Source organism: Theobroma cacao, chromosome 5 (assembly GCF_000208745.1).
Source record: "Theobroma cacao cultivar B97-61/B2 chromosome 5, Criollo_cocoa_genome_V2, whole genome shotgun sequence".
NCBI lineage: Eukaryota > Viridiplantae > Streptophyta > Magnoliopsida > Malvales > Malvaceae > Theobroma > Theobroma cacao.
In genome coordinates, this window is record NC_030854.1 from 11,284,714 (window position 1) to 11,307,188 (window position 22,475).

The 22,475-nt window shown below is 34.5% G+C and overlaps 1 protein-coding gene across 1 annotated transcript; it reads left to right on the plus strand.

Moving 5' to 3' along the window:
* Positions 13,028–16,502, plus strand: LOC18598473 (omega-hydroxypalmitate O-feruloyl transferase). The gene is made up of 2 exons (XM_007028015.2): positions 13,028–13,763; positions 15,368–16,502. Exons 1-2 carry the CDS (start codon positions 13,308–13,310, stop codon positions 16,268–16,270), a joined length of 1,359 nt encoding a protein of 452 aa, XP_007028077.2. The 5' UTR covers positions 13,028–13,307; the 3' UTR covers positions 16,271–16,502.

Consider the following 22,475-nt stretch of genomic DNA (forward strand, 5'->3'; position numbering starts at 1 on the left):
AAATATGTACATCAAATATTCTCTTAAATTGAAATGGTGAAATTGCACATAGGTCCTCCAACTTTTTCTTATTTACCATTTGATCCTTGTAAACTTTTCATCTTTTACAATTTGGTCTTTCAAACATTTCATAAATTGTAATTTGATCCTTCAACTTGTTCATAATTACAACTTCACCCCTTTACTTTTCATTATTTGCAATTCAACCGCTCAACGTCTTATTCTTTTGAATAGGTCCTCCCATCATCCTTTTAATTCCAATTTCCTTCTATTTTTCTTCCTTTATAATTGTACAAATAAAATATCAAATTCACACTTCACTAAGGTGTCACCATAATATTTAAATATATACTTACCCTTTCTTGCTTTATTTAAGGAAGGCACGACGTCCCACTAACGTCATTTTTCTTCAAAATTCTTTCTCATTTCTTCTCCCCTATTTAGATTAGCCATATATTCCTCCTTCATGACTAATTTCAATAACAAATAAAATATTAATATTTTAATATTATTTTATTAATAAAATATTACTTTATTCTAAAATTCTGCACTTGTCTCCTTGGGTCTCAAAGTGTCTCACTTTGTCTTGGTTCACTTCCAAATTACCTTTTAACTAGCTAATTCACCACCGATAAGATATTATTATTTTTTTATTATTTTCTTGCATGTGAAATATTTTATTCTAGAATATTCCTTCCACCCATCTCCACTATTTCACACTTAATTTAGCTTCCTTGTCCTATCGATAAGGTCGTATTGGCTTCTTTATGAGGGTACGGGGTGTTATAGCCCAACTTAACCCTATCGTATTCTTACTCCCACACCGGGATCCATAAAGAGAGGAAAAGTTGTACAATATGCAAATTAACCCTATGGCATTTTTACCCCCACACTAGCACTCATAAAAAGGGGAAAAGTGGTACAATGCCCAACTTAACCTTGTAGTATTCTTACCCCCACTCTAAAACTAGAGCCAATCACAACACAATTATAAATTTTGTACAAGATCATACCACAATCAATAATCAATAGAAAATCATGCAAATACACAAACCATGGAAAAGTGTCAGTTATTCATCTTAGGTAAGTGGCAAACATCCCCAATCAAAAATAAGAAAAGTCCTGCGATGTGGAAAGGACTTAAAAATTTGAGACCAGTAATTTGTGAATGGCACAAAATCAAATATAGCACGATGAGTCACAAAATGGAAGAGTTGCAGGTCGAACTTCATGATCTGGATATTGAATGGCAAAGTACGGAGGGGAGGTTTGATAAGAGAAATGTGGTGATGAATAAATGTGCAGAATTATGGAGTTTGTATATAATTGAAGAAAAAAATGAAAATAGCATTCTTGAAGTCAATAGGTGAGTGAAGGTGATAGAAACACTAAGTAGTTTCATGCAATAACCTTTAATAAAAAAAGATGTAATCAAATGGTTAGTATCATGGTGAATGATCAGATTGTTGACAAGCCCAATAAAATTAAAAAAGAGGAACCTAAACATTTCTCCAAATTATATAATGAGAGGAAAACTTTCCAACTTGTAGATTTGAATTATGGCATTTGAAAGCTGAATCTTGAGGTAGTGTTGGAATTGGAGAAACCCTTTTCATAGCATGAAGTTTGAGCAGTGATTTGTGATTGTGAAGGGGATAGAGCTCTTGGACCTAATGGTTGTTATAATATGAACTTCGTTAAGATGACATGGCCAATGGTGAAAGGTGATTTAATGAGGTTTGTTGCTGATTTTTATCTTAAAGGAAGGTTGGGTCATGGTGTAAATGAGAGTTTTACAACCCTAATCCCTAAAAAGAAAAATCCAACCATAGGGGGAGAGTATAGGCCAATCAATCTAGTGGGAAGAGTTTATAAAATCATTTCCAAGTTGCTTGTGAATAAGTTGAAAAAAATTATTAGTACTATTGTTGGGGAACATCAATTCACGTTTGTAAAAGGAAGGCAGATATTAAACTGTGTATTGTTAGCTAATGAGTTGGTAGATGCTATGAGATAAAGTAAAAAAGGGAAATCGTTATTCAAAGTAAACTTTGAACTAGTTTATAATAATGTTAACTGGGGATTCTTGGATTTCAGCATGGAATTAATGGGATTTGGTAAAAAATGGAGGAAGCGGTTAATGGAATGTGTCTCAACTGCATCATTGGCGATTCTTATTAATGGGTCTCCTACCAAACCAATACAAATAAAAAGAGGGCTAAGGTAGAGATGTCCACTATCCCCATTCTTTTTCAATATGGTGGTAGAAGTATTTAGTTATTTGATGAAGAAAACTAAAGCAATTAGCATATGTAATGGTATTTCTCAAAGAGATAGAGCTATGAATATTACACATTTACAATATGATGATGGCACCTTATTATTTTTTCCAGTGGATTTGGAGTATTTATAGAATAAGAAAATAGTATTGCAATGCTTTTAGACTGTTTCAGGTTTGAAAATTAACTTTAAAAAAAGTAGGTTAATTGTATTTAGTGTTCATTCGACTGTTATTAATGAATGGGTTGCCAAAATTCATTGTCAGGTGGGTGTATTACCATCCACATATTTAGGTCTCCCGTTGGATGCTAGTCAGCCGTCGTTGAAAGTTTGGAACCTTTTGTTGAAAAATTTGAAGCTAGGCTAAAAGGTTGGAAATCAAAATTATTGAGTATGGGTCGTAGAATTACACTAATTAATTTAGCTCTAAACAAGTTATCGATTTACTACCTGTCTATATTTAAAATGCCCAACGAAATTCAAAAAGAACTGGAGAGAATTGAAAGAAGGTTTCTATGGGTTGGCAGAAAATAGAATAGAGGAGTTCATTTTGTTAAGTGGGACACTGTTTGTAATTTCAAGGACCGCGGTGGTCTTTGGATTGTTGACCTAGAGATTAAAAATAGAGCACTACTAAATAAATGGTTGTTAAGGTTTGGTAATGAGAAAGAGAGATTATGGAGAGAAGTCATGATAGCGAAGAATGATTATGATCCTAGTGCCCTTTAACCTAATGCTGAAGTTACCCGTAAATGCTCTAATACTTGGAAACACATTATTTCTCCTGTTGTGCCTACTAATAAGTTTTTCCCTCAAGTATCTTCTAATTTGGTGTTGTAGTTGGGAGTGGAAAATTAATTAACTTTTGGTAAGATCAATGGCTTGATGGAATGATGTTGCAAAATGACTTTCCATGACTTTTTACATTAGCTGTCGACAAGAAAGGCAAATTGTGTAAGTTTAAGGAATGGATAGATCATAAGTGGTATTGGAAAATAAAGTTACAATAACAATTATTTGGTTGGAAATTTCAACAATGGATGAGTTTATGGAGTCATTTAAGGCAGCATACAATCAATGTAAGCTTGCAAGATAAAGTAATTTGGAAAACCACCATGATTGTGTCACGACCCAAATTCCGGGCCATGATCGGCGCATGGGCCCAATGGACGTAGTCCACTAAGCCCAAGCAAGCCTATTCATATGACATGTTCATCATTCCATCAAAAGTTGCTAAGTCACATTTCATAACTTTGAATCAAAATAATACTAAGCATTGCCAACTTATAGTGGCATACCAATCAAAATGTACATTTATTGTCTAAACATATATTTTAGTAATTTACATTAGTTTGTCTATACACAACAAAAGAGTACTCGACTTCCAACGGAGAGACCTGGGCGACGTACAACTATTGAATGCCGAGATACCTACCAAAGAGATGAATTTACGAGGACACCTCAACCTAGTTATCGACTGCCTTCTGATATGAAAACATGAAGTTGAAAACGATGAGTATAAACCCAGTGAGTGAACATAAAAAGAGAACAAGCAAACAAGAGGGAAAGTTTAAAGAAATCATGATGCATTTATTTTCAAAACAATGCAATTTAGTTTCATTCTTATTAAAACCCCCCGTTAAACCCTTAAATGATTAATCACTTGATAGTAATGATTCCATACATAACAAAGAATTTGAAGAATGAGAGCTTCAGTGATATACAAGCAAGTCAAATGAAACAATGGGTTCTCGTTACAGCGAAAAAGCATTCTCGCTGCAGCGAAATTTAGCTCAAGGTATTAGCTGGACGAGGGTTTCTCAACTGGCTGAGGGTTTCTCTCTAAAATTCCTCATTTCAAACTTAATTAAATAAACCTCTAAATGTTGGGAGTCCATGATCAACTATGGTGTAAATGAAATGAAAAAATATGGCAAGAATCAGCAAGATAGTATACCGGACAGAAAGTTTCTCGCTGCAGTGAGAATCAAATGGCCAAAACAAAAAGTTTCTCGCTGCAGTGAGAGGCTCCAACGAATTTCTCGCTGCAACGAGAACCAGGTCAGGCAAACCCCTCAAACTCAAGAGTTTCTCACTGCAGCGAGAATCATTTCGCTGCAGCGAGAAACAAGGCACCAAAGAAAAGTTTCCATTCTCTCAAGAAGAAGGTCATCCTACTGAAATGACAAAATCAACATAAAACACTTAAAATTTCCCAAAGTTCAACATGCTAAATTTTCGCATGCATTACAACCATATACCATATTCATGAACTTTTATTTCATAAACATATATATACATATATATACATAGATAAACACCAATACCACCATTGTCTCACCCAGCTCATGTGAATGCCCCACATCGTGCACATAGCCGGAGTCATCATGTGCATCCCCCCACATCGTGCACACGAGCACTATCACTATCCATCTCCCTCACCACTGTCATCACCGGCATGTGCATTCCCCCACATCGTGCACACGCACGGTTATGATCATCACACAATGCCAGCTATCAATGCACAACATATATTTATATATATACCAACATAATGTAGTAGTACATGAATCCATAACAGCCACATATCACAACATAGAGACAATTTATCAAGGGCTTGTTCCTGAACGAGTTTTGAAGATAAAACAAATAAAATGCTTTAGGGATTCAATCAAACATACTTGTATACACATCCCAAAACCTTTTTAATGCAAGTTCACTCACTAGTATTTTGTTGAGCCTTTAGTCGATTGTAACTTCCCTAGTAGTCCAAATGGGACGGTGGGGCTTTGTTGGAACCTATCATCACCTTAACATCACAATTAAATCAATTCCAATACTTATAAATTCTAAAAGCTATCCTTTAACGAGCTTCAAATTGCCATCTATGTGGCTATCTATTTTCACTATCCTAATCACTCTAAAACGAATGAACAACCTAAACTACTAGACATTCACAAGTCTAAGTACTAATCATTTTCAACACTAAAAAAATCAAATTCTAATTCACTACTCACCTTGGTAGCTTTATAATTGAAATTCTTTCTAAAAACTTTCATGCCCTTCTTCAAGCTCCTTCTTTCTCTCTCTAAATGCCTAGCTAGTGAGAGAAAGTATAGAAGTAAGATTTATCAAGGGTTTTGAAGTGAGAGAGTGAAAGAGCATAAGGGTTCTATGCAAAAGTGCACAAAAGCTTGAAAATTTGAGCTATTTCAAGAGAGGTTATGGAGGTTTCATATCAAGCTTCCATGGAGGATGAAGAAACATGAAAGGGCAGAAGGAAGGAGAAGAAGAAGTTGCTGGAAATGCGAAAAGAAGCTGCTGGAAGCTGATATTTATAGCTCAAGCTTATCCAACTTCACTTAAATTACGAAAATACCCTTAGCAAGTTAGCTTATTCTTCTCCAATCCTTTGTGTAATCTTTTTACTCTTTTGACACTGAGGTCAGGTCCACAAGGGTTTAAAAATACTCGGGTTTACGAAAACTTATAATTTTGACCCAAGATGAAAAATGACCATTTTGCCTCTACGTCGAGAATCATCATTATTTTTATTTCCTTCACCATTTTACTCGTATTTCATCATTCATTTATGCCTTAGGCCTACTTAGGCCATAATATTATTTAAAAACTTACTTTTAGTGGCTTACTAAGAAAATGACGAAACTACCCCTAGCCCGTGTTATTGCATCTATGCCTAGTTATGAGCTTATAGAGGTCGAGGTCTCACAGACTGGAACATACACATCCAAATCCTTTTGCCAAAAAATCCTTAAATCATATGGGGATAATAATGAGTTGTGGAAAGGATATGGATGGGTTGTGTAGCAATTAATGTGGAGGAAGGTAATAGTGAAAAAAAAAAACTAGATAAAAAAAGTCTGATTAGTGTTGATAAAATTTTGTGCGTTCTTTATATAAAAAAACAAGAAACAGTTAATCATCTTTTTTTCACATGTGATGAATTTGTTAGATGAAATAAGCTTAAAGTAGAGAACCAATAGGGTTGTTGAATTGGTTACCAAATAAAAATTCCCCTTTATTGATTCGAATCTAATGCGGAAGCTTAAAGAGAAAAGTAATAAACACAGAGTATGAGATAAATAAATAAAGTGTAGAAAATAAAGAGACTCAGCCACATCTTATAAAGGTTCGGCCTTCAGTGCTTACATCCTCTCCCTTGATATCACAAGGAATTTAAATCCACTATGAACTGTCTTTCAAGGAGCAAGCATAACCTTGACATAAACACTTCATTTCAAGAGGAACAAGCATAACTGCTACACTACCATTTCAAAAAGAGCAACCATAACCTCACTACCTTTTGCTTAGGGGTATAACTAATACTACCTTTTCCAAAAGAGGTATAACCTTCATTACCTTTTTAGGGGGGGTACAATCTTCAGTACTACCTGTTCAAGGAGTTATAACCTTTACACTACCTTTTGTTTAGAGGCATGACCAAAAAAAATAATGGATTATAAAAGTTTCAGCTTTTTACCTTTAACAATGCTGATGAGCTATTTAGGTACAAAAAGATGAAAACATTTTGAGATATATGAACCGATGAAAGGATATCTCTACTCAGAAAGTTCAGAGGTGAAGAAAAGAATGATTTGTTCACTCTTTATCTAAAGAAAGGATCTTGGAGCTTTTCTCTTATTTCAACACCTTTCTCTAAAGGAAGGGTTTTTCTCTTCTTTTCTACTCTTCTTCTCTCTCTTTCTTGTATTTATAAGCGTTGAGGGAATTTACCTGTTGGGGTAAATTTGGATCAAAGCATTGCAGGCCAACTCGATTTTTTCTATCGTACTTGAAGAGTCAATTTTTCCATTTCTAGTATTGATTCTTTCTTTAGTCTGGAAGAAGACAAAATTGATGTTTTATCCTTGAAGTGTCGGTTATTCATCTCATTCCCAAAGGCCGTAACTTTTTGTTTCCCAAAAATCGATTCTTCATTCCCAAGGTGTCTATTCTTTTCTATAGTCTAGCGTCAATTTTGAATTTCAAATTTGAACTTTTCCGCTCCAATCTTACCCATATGTCCTCTATCTTTCCTGATCTCCAAGTTTCGAAATTTTGTCTTTTGTCTCTAAAAATCAATTCTTCTCCAAAAGTTAGTTCTTTGATCTTCCAAATTAGCATGCTGGATTTTTGGCTTTATCCATATGTCCTTTCCCTTTCTTAATCTCCAAGTTCTAAATTTTGTCTTTAGTGCTCCAAGAATCGATTCTTCTTCTCCAGAAGTTGGTTCTTTAATCTTCAAAATTAGCATGTTGACTTCTTGGCTTGGAGTTGACTTTGCCTTTAAGAGAGATTATTTCAAGGCCGTTAGACTTCCTCTTTGTTAATCTTCTATAACTCTAGAATCGATTCCTCTCCTCTCACGTGTCAATTCTTCTTGTGCAGAGAATAAGGAATTTTGCTTTCTGTTTGATTTGAATCGATTCTTCATTCTTGAAAAGTGGCTTCTTGAGGCTGGCAATTTGAGTTTGAATTTGAAATAAAACATTTTTCTTTACAAGATCAACTTCAAAACTCTTGAAGATTTTCTTCAAGTACGAAAATTTTTTTTATCATTTACAAAGCATATTTAGATCAATCAATTTTTTCATTTCAAAACCAAGGTAAAGCTATCAGAATCCTGGAAGCTTTGGTGCATGTGGTGCACAGAATGGAATGTGAATTGGGTAATATCATTAGATCCTCAGCTGCTTTTCTGGTATGGCAATCTATGTCTCCTTATAGTGATCAATTTAATGTATGGTTAATTGCATTCTACGCTATTACTTGGTCATTGTGGAAATTCTGTAATAACATAAACTTTTAATGGGAAAGTGTGGGATGTAATTCAATTATATGAAATCATTAAATTGAGAGTTGTTGTATGGGTTAAAACGAAGTGGCCTGATTTGCCATATACAACTAAGGATGTTTATTGTAATCCCAACAATGTGAAAAGAAGGACAAAATGGATCAAGACCAGATATCAAATAGATAGCTCCATCAAACGGATGGTTGAAATTTAATGTGGATGGTGCTTCATCAAGAGGATCAGGTGACGCTGCAATTGGAGGAATACTAAGAGATAGTTATGGCACAATTAGCATAAGGTTTTCTAAGTCACTAGGCCTTACAGACTCAAACAAGGCAAAATTGATGGCTATTAGAGAAGTTTTTCACATTTTTTGTAAAAGTTCATATTATAACGGTTACAAATTATGGATTGAAAGTGATTCAATGAATGCAGTTTATTAGATTAATAATTCAAAGGATGTGCCTTGGAGAATTAAAGATTTGGTGGTTAGCATGGAGTCTTTGCAAAAAAAAGATTAAGCAGTGGAATGCAACACACGTTTACAATGAAGCTAATGGAGATGCGGACAAGTTAGCTAAGGATGGAATTGGCATCAGCTTGTACAATTTATGGACTCAACAATAAATATTAGTTTAGAGGATTCAAATGATGGAAGCTGAGTTTATCTTGGATTTATGCTAAGGAACCATGGTACGGTAACAAATGTGAAATTGGTGCACTTAGTAACCGACCAAGCTAGAATTCTAAGGCTGGGAGGAGTTTGTTGTCTACAAGAACTCGTTGCTAAGATTTATCCTTGTTTGAAACTCTAAAAGGCTGATTTTGATACGGTTAATTCTATCCGCATAACGTGGCTGTTTTTGGATAAGGCGGTTGTTTTTGGACCATTGCTGAGTTGGATAGGTGCTCTTTGTGGGCAGGCAGAATGTTGTCTTATAAGGACAAGTGAACATGCTGTCCGCACATACAGAGGAGACTGGGTATATTTGGACAGCACGTATTTTTATTGCAGCTGGTTTCTGCTTGCCGTTGGCGCACCAAGATTTAGATTTACTGTCCAAAAGTCTCCAATTTTGGGCTGATTGCATGTGAAGTTAATTTTATATTTTATTTATTTTGCAATTGTATTAATTAAATTCAAAATCAATTGACTTTGATACTTAGTAATAAAATTAGGTAGTTTTTTTTTAAATTAATAATATAATAATATGATAAAAAATAAATATATAAAAAAATAAATATTATTTATATAAAATATTTTTAATATTGAAAAAAATGTTTTGGATATATTGTATAATTGATGAATGCTAATATTTTTATCTTGTTATAGTAGAAAATTATTCAACATAGATCATGATGAAAATTATTTTTTGCAGAATTATCCAAACAACTAAAAATATTTTCATCAACTTGTTCAAATAATAAAAATAATTATTATTTTTACCAATTAAACATAAAAATAATTGCACTAAAGAGAGCCGAGTAATTAATCAGAAAACGCAGAATCTCAGACCACACCAATCGAATTGATGAGTTTCTTCTTGGAAATAGTACCATGATATGATGTGATATGTGATTGCTATAAAAAAAATATAGAAACCGAGAATGGAAATAGAGTTAGGTGGATCTCTTGATGGGCGGAAGCCAAGTAATTGGGCAAATAGTATTTATAATTTATTTAAAATATTAATAATTCATAATTAAAACATTAATATGATTAGTTTATTTGATTATTTTATTCTTTATTTTTAAAATATTAATAATTTATAATTATAAATATAATTTATTTCAATTTAAAATATTAATTTTTTGAATAATTTATAATTAAAACTTTAATAATTTTTTGATCGGTCGATCGATCACTATTGAGTGCCAAATTTGACTGTGAAGATCTAGGTTGGTGTTTCGCATGATTGGATCTGGCGCTTCTTCAATTGGATCTGATAGTGAGGCACTAGATCTGCTCATAGAGGCATAGGTGTTGTTGTCCTTTGATGGTGGAGGAAACTTAGAGAGATAAGAGAGAGGCAAATGAGTAGTAGAGAAAAAAAATGCAAAAAATAATACGTTTTTATTTTTTTATTACGTTTAATTAAATTTTTATATTTTTAAATTGTACTAAATAGGCTCTTAAGGTTAACTCTTGACTAATTGATGTTGCTCAAAATATTACTTATCATTTTATATTATATGGTGTTAATGTGACATATTAATATATCATAGTGGATGATGACGTAACATGTTGATGTGTATGATGACTTAGTCATATAACATTTTCACCCTCCATATTAATATTACGTCAACATCATCTGTCATAAAAATGATAAGTAGTGCTTTGATTAATGATATTAGTTATAAAAATTTATTTAAATCAAAATAAAAATATTAAAATTTATCTTTTTTATAATTGAGAGAAGGAAGATTCAGATCATGCTCTTTAAGTAAAGAAATTATGCACCATATAATAAATTAAATATTTGAATACATATTAAAATTTAATTGAATATAATAAAAAAATAAAAAATTATTTTAACTTAAATAGTATAACAACCTTTCGAAGCTTTAAAAGAATATTGTCATGATTGCTTTTAGAAAGTCAATAGTTTCTGACACTGTGGAACAGAAGGCGGATGTCATATTAAATGAGAAGGTGGTTAATACCCTTTGCTGACCTGATTAGATCAGGATTTCTCCTACAACGCAAACTTTCTCTTCATATATGCGAAGTACAACTCCAGCAAGCTTTGTCCACAATGACTTCTATCACTTTAATTGTTGGTTGTTACTAATTACCCAATTTTTTCTTTTGTTTGTTGTTTTTTTTCACTTGCATTGCTTTTGTTTCCTTTTTCATGCGAAATTAACTGTAAGGGCTCTAACTTCTTCATTTTAAAGATAATATTTACTCCAATTTTATGCAATTTTCATACTCTATATCACCAAAATAAACTTAGTGGCTAAAATTTAGATATTTGAATTTGAATGTTCAAACTTTGAAGAAAGGGTCATGTTTATAAAATGAGAGTGGGCTACATATCTCTCTTTATATAGTTTAGAATTATCTTATAGATTTTTTTTTTTTGAGTATAGGGTGATGAGAGGATTTAAACCCGGTCAATTCTTTAAAAGAGGGAGAAATATACACCAAAAATTGAATTAAGTGCTCGGAACAAAACCTGAAATATATTGACATATATAAAAAAAATGTAATTTTGACACTCATTTATGCTTTCGGTAATTACCTACTAACTTTGGTAGTTTACTGTATCCAACACCATCAATAGCCCACCGCACATACAATTGGCATTGATTTCTAATCACGACCTTCTCTAAATGCCGTACAGTTCTTTCTTAATCAACTCAACAACCCTTGTTTATTTCCCTTTCTTTCATTTAGTGCACCAACATACTCTCAACTACCTCTTAATTAACTGCACATTTCATCTACCGTCACCATAAAAGAGGTGACTCTCATGAATCACGAGGTCCACCCTCCCAATAATTAACAACTGTAAAAATGTAATCTTCTGACTTTGGGCATTGCATGTTGATATACAACTCATTTTTTCACTCACTTCTTTCATCCTATTACAATTGGTTTATCAGGTCAAGTCTCGCGGGGGTAAAAACTGTGATGGATCCTTTTCTAGGCTCTTTTAATTAAGAAAAAAGTATAAATAGTATATAAGACACCAAAGTTTAAACACAATGATAGTATAAATATTGTACAATGTATAATTTTTTTAATATTGAATAAAAAATCATAAATTATAATTCATATTTGATATAGAAGGGGTTGAATAAAAAGTTCAGGTCTTAACGTATAAAGAAAGAAAAAAAAGAACAACATCAAAATCTAACTACTAACTAAAAAAGGCAGAGCCATTTAAAACCTTAAAAGAACTGTGGTAATTTAAAACAAGAAACAAATTAAGATAAGTTAAGTACACAATAGATTTTGCGTACATATTTAATTCTTTGAATTTCTTTAATTGGATTTTCTATTATTAACATAGAAAGAGAGTGATTGAGACGATAATTACTATATAATAGTGTGCTTATTTGATTGATTGAAAGGAAAAACTCTTAATTTAAGGAACTAACAGATTATGTAAGGATTAAAGACCACGTCTAGTCATGCTTAAAAAAGTTACAGACAATTAAGTTAATAATTAGATTTAAAACAAAAGTAGTGTTTTTGTTACATTAATCTACAAATTTGATTGTTTAGGGATTGGAATTGTTTATTAATCTACAAAATAGTTAATAAGTTAATAATTGGTATTGGTGATTCCATTTTGTTGAATTACTTGCTACTAGAGAAACTTTTGTTATATTTACTGTTTCTAAATGGACAAACTTTCATTGTTTATTGATTGAAAGTAATTCTACAAAATGCGGTGGTTAAATGAGTTTTAAATTTTCATTCTGCTCCATGGAAGCTGAGGAAAATTTTTTTACAAATTGAAAGTGTAAAAATCCAGTTAGGGAGTTGGGAAATTCAACAAATCTCTCCAGTTGCAAACCGATTGGCTGATAACTAACTAGTGCACAACAAATTTTGCATATGATGTTAGTTTTTAGTCAGATTGTTTGTTGTTTTAATTTTTTTTTATTGTGTTGGTGATACCTTCATGCACTGTTTCTTTGGATTTTTAATTTAATCAAGTATCCTTGTTTTTTCAAAATAAACTCTACAAATTTTAGAAAGGGCTCAAATTATGTCGTTTTAGGGGCCACGACATAATTTCCCCTTTCTTTTAGGGGAGAAAGCACCGTCTGTATGAGGATTTTAAAAAGTTTAGGTGTGTGGGGCCGAGAGGGAGGAGGGGGACCGCTAGGACTCTGCCAGCTCCCCACCCCCCCCACCCCCCCCCCAGTTAGACTTAAACCTTGGATTGAAGGTGTTGATTCATCATTTATCAAAAGGGGAGAGGAAGAGGGTTAAATCTGATTGCAAACAAAAACCCAATTGAGTATTCCTATGTAAAAGAAATGAAAAACAGAGATAAACAAAGTGAGACATATACTATAAGTATAGTAGGTTTCGGCGTCGGCTTGGGCTGTATATTTTTTAACCTCCTCTCTTTACTACACGACTACATATAGTCGAATTTGCATGCCTCGCTATATATATGTAATATAAGCATGCCCTTCACGAACAGAGTCATGAATTAAGCAGATCTTTGACAACCCGAGAAGAGCAGGCATGGGTACCATCTGCGTAGAACCTCCATCTCTTCTCCAAGACCTCAAGATCACTATCCAAAACGTTTCTCTCGTTTTTCCGTCCCAGCAAACTGAGAGAAAATCCATGTTCTTATCAAACATAGACAAAGTGCTCAATTTTCCTGTCGAGACCGTCCATTTCTTTCCGTCCCACAAAGATTTTCCTCCTCACCTCGTGGCTGAGAAGCTGAAAAGCACATTAGCCAGATTGCTAGTGCCATACGATTTCCTGGCTGGAAGATTGAGGTCGAATCCTGAAACTGGTCGATTAGAGATTGACTGTAATGCAGCTGGCATCGGTTTTGCGGTGGCCTCCAGTGAGTATACAATGGATAGTCTTGGAGAGTTAGTTTATCCAAATCCAGCTTTTGGGCAACTGATTCTCAAGAGGATGGATAACCTGGAACAAGATGATCAACCTCTCTGCATTGTCCAGGTAATTATTAAGAAAACAAATTTTGTAATGCTCTTGCTTCCACCAAACATAATCTCATTAATTTTTTTTTTGACAATTATAAAACCTTTTAATTTGCGAGAGTCTAAAACGGCTTGATTAACCTTTCATCTCAAATAGTTCCTCTTCTATAATGATTTTAGAGTTAAAGTTCATGGCCTATTCTTATCTCTTTCACCCATTAACTTTATTTATTTTTTTGTTTTTATGAGTTGAGTGGTTTCTCACTTATATGTGCATATACGTATGTGTTTAAAGTTAGAAGATAAAGTTTTGTGGTTTCTTTGCAGCTATCATCTATCCACCTATTATTAATTGCATTCTTTTCATTCGTTTAAAGTGAATGAATACTTTCTGTTTTTTCTCCTAGCATTAATTGCATTGCTTTCATTTGAGGAATGCACATTCACGCCCCTTTTACAATCCAAAATACACACATATAACCTGCTAACCATTTCATTAAGTGGATATGACGGTGGATGTTTGCATTTCAATTTACCTTCTTATATTATCTCATTTTTGCTTTTTCATTTTCTGTTTTCTCGTCCCAACGACTTGCATCCTCACTTTCACCCCTTGAGAGGAAAAGAGTTTGAACTGGTTTTGTCAATATGCTCTTTGACTTAAGAGAGGAAAGAGGAAAAGTATAAAAAATATACGCACTCCATTCTATTTTCTCTTTCTTTATTTGAATTTCATAGAGTTTAAGAAAAAATGATTGACGTTAATGTGTATTCTATTAAAATTTTAAACTTTTCTTATATAATTGATGTTCGATGTCTATCACTGTTTAAAAGTAAAAAAAAATTCATAAAAAATAATTATGAATTATAGAAAAAGGAAGTAAAATAATAATAATAAGGATTCAAAAAAGGGAACTGGATATAGTTTTAGATCATTTACGAAAGAAAATATAGATAAAGGAAATGAGACAAAAAAAAAAAAAAGGAAATGAAAAAGAGAAGGGGAGAAGCATAAAAATTTTATGAGGGCCTACATTGTACATATATGATGGAGAAAAATGGACCCAACAATACAACAGATATATACTTCCTGTTAGCTATAATCAACCATAAAAATTAGTGCTTAAAAATAAAATATATCTATATATCAATAACTGTGTGAGTATAGTATCTTTTTTATTACATGTTTACACTTATGGAATAATATTGGAACCACATGCCCAAACATTAATGTATACAAGGAAGTTCAAGTTTAATATTAATATGAAAATTTAAATTAATAAGAAATTAAAGGCTTTAAGGTCATTACGCCCTCACAAATTTGGTTATGATTAACAACAGATATAGTTTTATTTATTTATTTATAAGCCAAGAGGTCCACTACTTAGAAAAACGGTCCAAGTTCAGTTCTACATCTTAAAAACACTACTGTTTGAAAGCCTTGACATATAGCCTAGCTATTAGCTAGAGGACACATCGTTCAGACATTTCATTTCAAGTATTAGTGTTGAAAGGGAAAGAATTAAAGGTTTGAACTGTAAATACGGCTCATTAAAATTTACGATCATCATCATCTTCTTTAATTTATTATATGTGTGTACACTTATGTCTGTTTCTCGATAGGTGACCTCATTTCGATGTGGTGGCTTTGCCATGGGCATGTTTACCAACCATGTGACTTTTGATGGATTAAGCTTCAAAATATTCTTAGACAACTTGGGCGCCCTGGCTGCTGACAAACCCCTGGCTGTCATCCCATGCAACGACCGTGAACTCCTAGCCGCTCGATCCCCGCCATGTGTCAGCTTCCCCCACCTTGAGCTGGCCAAATTCCTAGACTCAAACGTTAACCATCCCGTCTTTGATGCAACTTCCGAAGCCCTAGACTTCAAGGTTTTCCGGCTGACATCGGGCAACATTGCCGACCTCAAGGAGAAGGCCAAAGCGTCTGGTGGAACCCACAAGGACGCGCGCATTACGGGATTCAACGTGGTGACGGCGCTTGTATGGCTTTGCAAGGCCTTGTCATGGGACGAAGAAACCACGCAAGAAAGGAATAATAATGCTGATAGGGAGTCCACATTGCTGTACGCGGTAAACATAAGGCCTAGGCTGATCCCTCCACTGCCAAGATCATACACGGGAAACGCGGTGTTAACTGCTTATGCAACAGCCAAGTGCAAGGAGATAGAGGAATGGCCATTTTCAAGATTGGTGGAGATGGTGTCGGAGGGAGCAAAAAGAATGACGGATGAGTACGCAAGGTCAGCGATAGACTGGGGAGAGATATACCAAGGTTTCCCGAATGGTGAGTTCCTGGTTTCATCCTGGTGGAAACTAGGATTTGATGAGGTGGATTATCCATGGGGAAGGCCTAGGTATAGTTGCCCTGTGGTCTTCCACAGGAAAGACATTATCTTGCTATTCCCCGATATTGATGAAAACAATGGGGTCAATGTTTTGGTGTCTCTACCCAGCAAGGAAATGAGCAAGTTTCAAAGCCTCTTTCTTAACTACTTGGCTTAATATATACTACTTAAGAAACTGATTAGTTTCAGTACGTGTGTGTTGTTTCTTGTAGTGAATCGGCATGTTTGTGTTGTAATTGTGATTTGTATGTTGTAACTACAACTGGACTATTGCATGTGGTTGTGGTTACATATGATGACTATTGCCTAATTTATGATTTTACTAGCAATTAGCAAATGTCCTGTGTTGTTGTTGAATATATTAATTCCTGTGCACATTTATAAATTAATTTGGTTTTCAGTTACGTGATTATTTAATTAAGTACCCCAAATCTCCTAAGTGTTCCAAACATTCAAAGTTTTCATAAGGATTTATTTATTCATTTATTTTTTACTCACACAATTAATTACAACGCAATACAAACAGAATCTTGTTAGAAAAATCTTAATCCCAACAAGATCAAACAGAGAATCCAGCAACTTACCTGGACGGGGTCGATGGGCGATCAGGAAGACCCATATAAAAAAAATAGAGAATTTGGCTAAAAAATACATTTAATAATCACGTAAAAAAATTACAAAAAAAAAGACCTGATGAAATATTAACATAGAAGTAACAAGAACACCTCCATTGAATCATGGAGGAGAATTTAAAGCAAGAGAAAAACAGGGGAAGTACCGCTCGGCTACTAGCTTAGTAATTTATTTGGTTATCATCAAACCAATTACAAGACCTGATAAAGAAACATCACCCTTTCATCCACAGGAATCCTTGCTAGCACATCACTAAAAGTATTGGCTCTAATAATATTTGGAAAAGATGAAATTGTGAGAAATAACCTTCCTAATAAGGTTACTTCAAAAATAACCTTCACTATACTTTTAAATGTTTTTAGACAATTTTTGGCATGACTTAATAAGAATACCCTTTAAACCATTTAATCCAAATTAAGTAGTCTTGGTTTTTTTCTCCTCTCTTGCCATTCAGATAAAAATTCTAAAATTAAATTTTGATTTAGCTATCTTTTCGTCCAGCTCACCAACGCCATCGGGATATATATCTCGCCGTCTAGCTCTCCAATGCCATCGAGGCCTATATCGCTATCTAAGTTTCTCACCATCCCAAAGTGCAGAGATGACATCAAGGTATTTGTTATGGGTTCTTGGGTTTATTTTTTTATATTCATAGAATGCAAAAGTTGATGGGTAAATTATATGAGTTTGGAAACTTAAATTTGGATGGGAGTAGCGAAATCAATCAGTTTATAGGCGATGCGTGAGTATTTATTAGGCATTGAGTCACTAGATATTAGGGTGTGTGACTGGATATTAGAAATTGTAACCTCTTTATTTCGCATTACGTGATTGAATATTAGACAATGTCGGACTAAATAGGAGGCAATGCGAGACTAGATTTTTGAAGTTGCATGAATTATGCATTGCGTGACTGGTTTGTAGGCATTGCTTGACTTCTTTGTAGGCATTGTGTGACTGGTTTTTAGTAATGGCGTTGCTTTATCTGCCTACTGCTGAAGCTAATTATCCATTAATTCAGCCCCCTTAATAACAAATTCTGTAAAATTAGAAAAGAATTAGGAATGCTTAATAACCAATTTAGCCTCCTTAATTCTACTGATATCGGTGCAAAAAATCATCCAGATTCGACAGACACAAAACTCTGAAATTCTCTTTAAAACACTTAATGCATTAATTTACAAATTAACCATATTCATCAAAAAACAAGCCAAAAACCATTGAACACCCTTCCAAGAGTTAGCATTCATGCCTATAAATAAAGGGAACCATTATCCATTTTAATCAAAATCATCTAAAGGAAAATCTCAAAATTCTAATGGCATCCAAACATTCTAGAGCAAAAATGGGAAGGGGTTTTTGCTGAAGAGAAAGATATCCCTGACAATGTTGCAGCATATCTGGTCAAGTTGATGGACCAAATTTAGAACATGGAGAAAGACATGCGTGGGTTGATGGATAAGTTGCTGATTAGGACAGAAGTCCTGGAGATAGAAACTTTGGGTAATAACAAGATTTTGCCGAAATTTATGAAATAGTAGATGAGATTAGGAAGAAATGAACCATGGTTCATATGTTGTATCATTTGTTTTTTTCGGTTAATGAATAAAAATATTGATTGATCACATATTTTTCATAAAATGAGTTACTGTGTTTAATTTCTATTATGCTGAATAACTTGGTTACTTACCATAATTTCTTAATTTTCTATTTATATAAGAGAGGCAAAGGTATGATGACAAACGAATATTATTTTATTTATAAGCATTAAGCAAATGGATATTATGCATTGTATGAATGGATTTTAGGCATTACGTGTCTAGTTATTATGTATTTCATAATTGGTTTTTATGTATAGCACAACATACGGACAATGCGTGACTGGGTATTTCGGCATAATGTGAGTCGATGTTAGGCATTGCATGACCTATTATTAGGTATTATGAGACTGAGTTATAGGCACTACGTGAATTGTGCAATGCATATCTTGTGTTGAGACATTGTGTGACTAGTTTTTATGTATTACGTGACTTGTTGTTATGTATTGCGTGACGTTGGGCCAGTACGTGACTGGTTATGTTGGCAAAACGTTAGTGGATATTAGGCATTGAGTGACTTATTATTAGGTATTGCGAGACTGTGTTATAGGCACTGCGTGAATTGTGCAATGCATATCTTGTGTTGAGACATTTCTTGACTATTTTTTAGGCATTGCGTGACTGATTTTTATGTATTGCGTGACTTGTTATGTATTGCGTGACATTGGGCCAATACGTGATTGGTTATATCAGCATAATGTGAATTGATATTAGGCATTGAGTGACCTATTATTAAGTATTGCGAGACTGTCAGTGCATGACTTGTGTAATTCATCTCTTGTTTTGAGGCTTTTGTTCACTAGTTTTTAGGCATTGGGTGAACGTGTATTAGACATTGTGAGACTAACTTTATGTTATTCCATGACTTAGGCATTGTGTACGTGGTTTTTATTCATTGAGGGGCAAGTTTTGATAAATTGATTGATTGTGACACTTATTTTCTATTAAATTTCAGCGGCCTACCAAATGTGAAGTTTATGATTACATATGGTGGTCATCGGGTCGATGACACTTACAAGTGTGGTGAGACACGAGTGAGGGGTGTTGGGAGTGATTTGTCATTTTTAGGCCTAGTGAAGCTGGTTAAAGAGGTTATTGGAGTTAACTCACATAATAACGAAATCTAGCTACATTCATTGCTCAGTCATGCCTTATTGGTTTCGAGCGTAGTTATCAAGGATGATGAAAATGTAGCAAGTATTTTGCGAGATGAGAGGACAGTTGTTGTGTTCGTGACAGTTAAGGCACAAAATGCTAACGATATTCCACATGAACGTGGTATCCAACGTAGTAATCACCAACAATGTTAATTATTCTAACATACCATACCATGCATTTCCTAACAAACAACCATGGCAATAACATTTGACGTATCCTTATGAGTTTGAGCAGCCTGGTACACACATGAGTTGTCTGCAAATGATGTTTGCACAATTCCAATCGGAATGTGCATCAAATGAAATACTTGGTACTTTACAACAAACGCAACCATGGCTCGAAAATGCAGTGGGTCCATTGTCATTTGCAAACAACACTGTGATGGTTGTGAGTGATGACGATGCATCTGATCAGATTGAATATGGTGTTCAAAAGGACGACATGGTGGATTGGAACGATGAGTTGTAGAGTGACTGTGAAGATGATTATGTTGGCAAACATGATAACTGTTTAGAGGACAACAGGGGTGAGCACAATGACATTCCGAATTGCAATCATGCAGATGGCAGTACAGGACATGCCACAACTATTGTGTTAGAAGAGGTTCAATGCAATGACCATGCCACAACTGTTGAATTAGAAGTTGTTGAAGGTGCTGACCTTATTTACGACAACCCCATCGCACTTGAGAATGGCATTCGTTTGCCTGATGACAATGATCAAAAGAGGGTAAATACAGGGTTATCTCATCAATGGATTATTCCCAAGGTAGATATGATATCCTTCCAAACAATTGCGACTGAGGAATCCAAATCAATGGATGACCACTTATATCACAAAAAATTGTTTCCATCGAAGGCCGAATTGAAACGAGCTTTGAGCATATTGGCACTAAAAGAGCATTTTGAGAGTAGAGTTAAAAAGTCATGTTATGCTCGTTTGGAGGTTGGTTGTAAGGAAAAAGCATGCAAGTTTGCTTTGTGTGCAACAAAGTTACCTGAGGGAGAATATTGGCAAGTTCAAACGTTGTAGAAGGTACACACATGTATTGTTGATGGTTTGCAATGTAGGTACCAAACTGCAAGTGTGAGGTTAATTGGTGAGCTTATCTCCATAAGGTGCAAGGAAATTATGTAACCCCATTGAGACCTAAAGAAATAATGGAAGAGATGAATCACAAGTGTGGATTGCAATGCCTATATGGTAAGACCTGACAAACAAAGGAATATAAGGAGAGTCTTGTGTTTGATCCCTCAAAAGAGTCATTTCAACTCTTCCCCTTGTATTTCCATATGTTGGAATGTGAAAATCTTGGTACTGTCACGGCTATCGCTACAGATGGGGAACAACGATTCAATTATTGTTTCTGGGCGTTTGAGCCATGTATCCAGGGGTTCAATGTTGTAATGCGGCCTGAAGTTGCTATCGATGCCACACATTTGAAAGGCAAATTCAAGGGTATTCTGTTTGTAACGATATGCAAAGCTGCGAATGAGCAAATATATCTAGTTGCATTTGGCATTGACCATGTGGATGACGAAGAGTCTTGGTTGTGGTTTCTTAACTAATTACGTCGTGCGATTGGTTATCCTGAAAATGCAATATTCATTTTTTATCAGCACCTTAGCATTAAGAATGTAGTTAAGAAAGTGTACGAGGACGTGCATCACGATCTATGCAATTACCACTTAAGGAAAAATGTTAAAAACAGGTTCAAGCGTGAAGATATTGCCGTAATTTTCACCCTGGCCACCAATTGCTATAGGCTGGACAATTTTAATAGACATATGAATCAGCTAAAAAAACTCTGCAAACCTACCTATGATTGCCTTATGATATTAGGTCTTGAGAGATGGGCACGTGCACGGTCACCAGTAAGGCGATACAATGTGTCACGACCCAAATTTCGGGCCATGACCGGCACAAGGGCCCAATGGACGTAGTCCACTAAGCCCAAGCAAGCCTATCTATTTATCCTACTCATCATTGCATCAAATATTGCTAAGACACATTTCATAACTTTGAATCAAAATAGTGATAGACATTGCCAACTCCTACTAGCATTACTCATTTAAAATATTCATACATTGTCTACAACATGTATTCTAATAATTTACATTAAGTTTGTCTATACATATCAAAAGGAGACTCGATGTCCAGCGGAGAAACTCGACCAATGTACAACTTTTGAATGCCAAGACACCTACCAATAGTCAAGCCTACAAGGGCACCTCGCCCTAGTTACCAACTACCTCGTGATCTGAAAACATAAAGTTGAAAACAGTGAGTATAAACCCAATGAGTGAACAAGAAGGGAACAAGCATACCATAAGGAATGTTTAACGAAATCATCATGCATTCATTTTTCAAAACAATGCAATCTATTTAAGTTCTTATTAAACCCCTCATGTAAACCCCACATGAGAAAAATCACTTGTTGAAAAGAGTCCATGCTCAACAAAGGTTTTGGAGAGTGAAAACTTTAATAGCATTCATGCGAATCAATTCAAATAAACGACGGGTCTTCGCTGCAGCGAGAATGAATTTTTGCTGTAGCGACACTTGACTCAAATTATCATCTAGCCGAGGGTTTCTTAACTAGCCGAAGGTTTCTCACCAAACCTCCTTATTTTTAAACTTAATTCATTTATTCCTTAAGGTTGGAAGTCCATGCTCAACTATGGTATCAAAGAAGTGGAAAATAGGGCAACAATTGATCAAGATGTGAGACAAAACAGAAAGTTTTTGCTGCAGCAAGAATGAATCTCGCTGCAGTTAAATTTTTGCCCTAAGACAGAAACGTTCTCGTTGTAGCGAGAATGCTACAGTATTTTCTCGTTGCAGTGAGAATGCATTCTCACAGCAGCGAGTTTCTGGCCAGCCACCCCCAAAAACTAGAGAGTTTCTTGTTGCAGCGAGAATCATTCTTGCTGTAGCAAGAAACAGAGCACCAATGAAAAATTTCCCTTCCTT

What these genes read in the sequence shown, in the direction of transcription:
- LOC18598473 (XM_007028015.2), top strand. Translation starts at nt 13,308, where the DNA reads ATGGGTACCATCTGCGTAGAACCTCCATCTCTTCTCCAAGACCTCAAG. An exon ending in AACCTCTCTGCATTGTCCAG is followed by an intron (nt 13,764 to 15,367) that starts GTAATTATTAAG and finishes GTTTCTCGATAG; the next exon opens with GTGACCTCATTTCGATGTGG.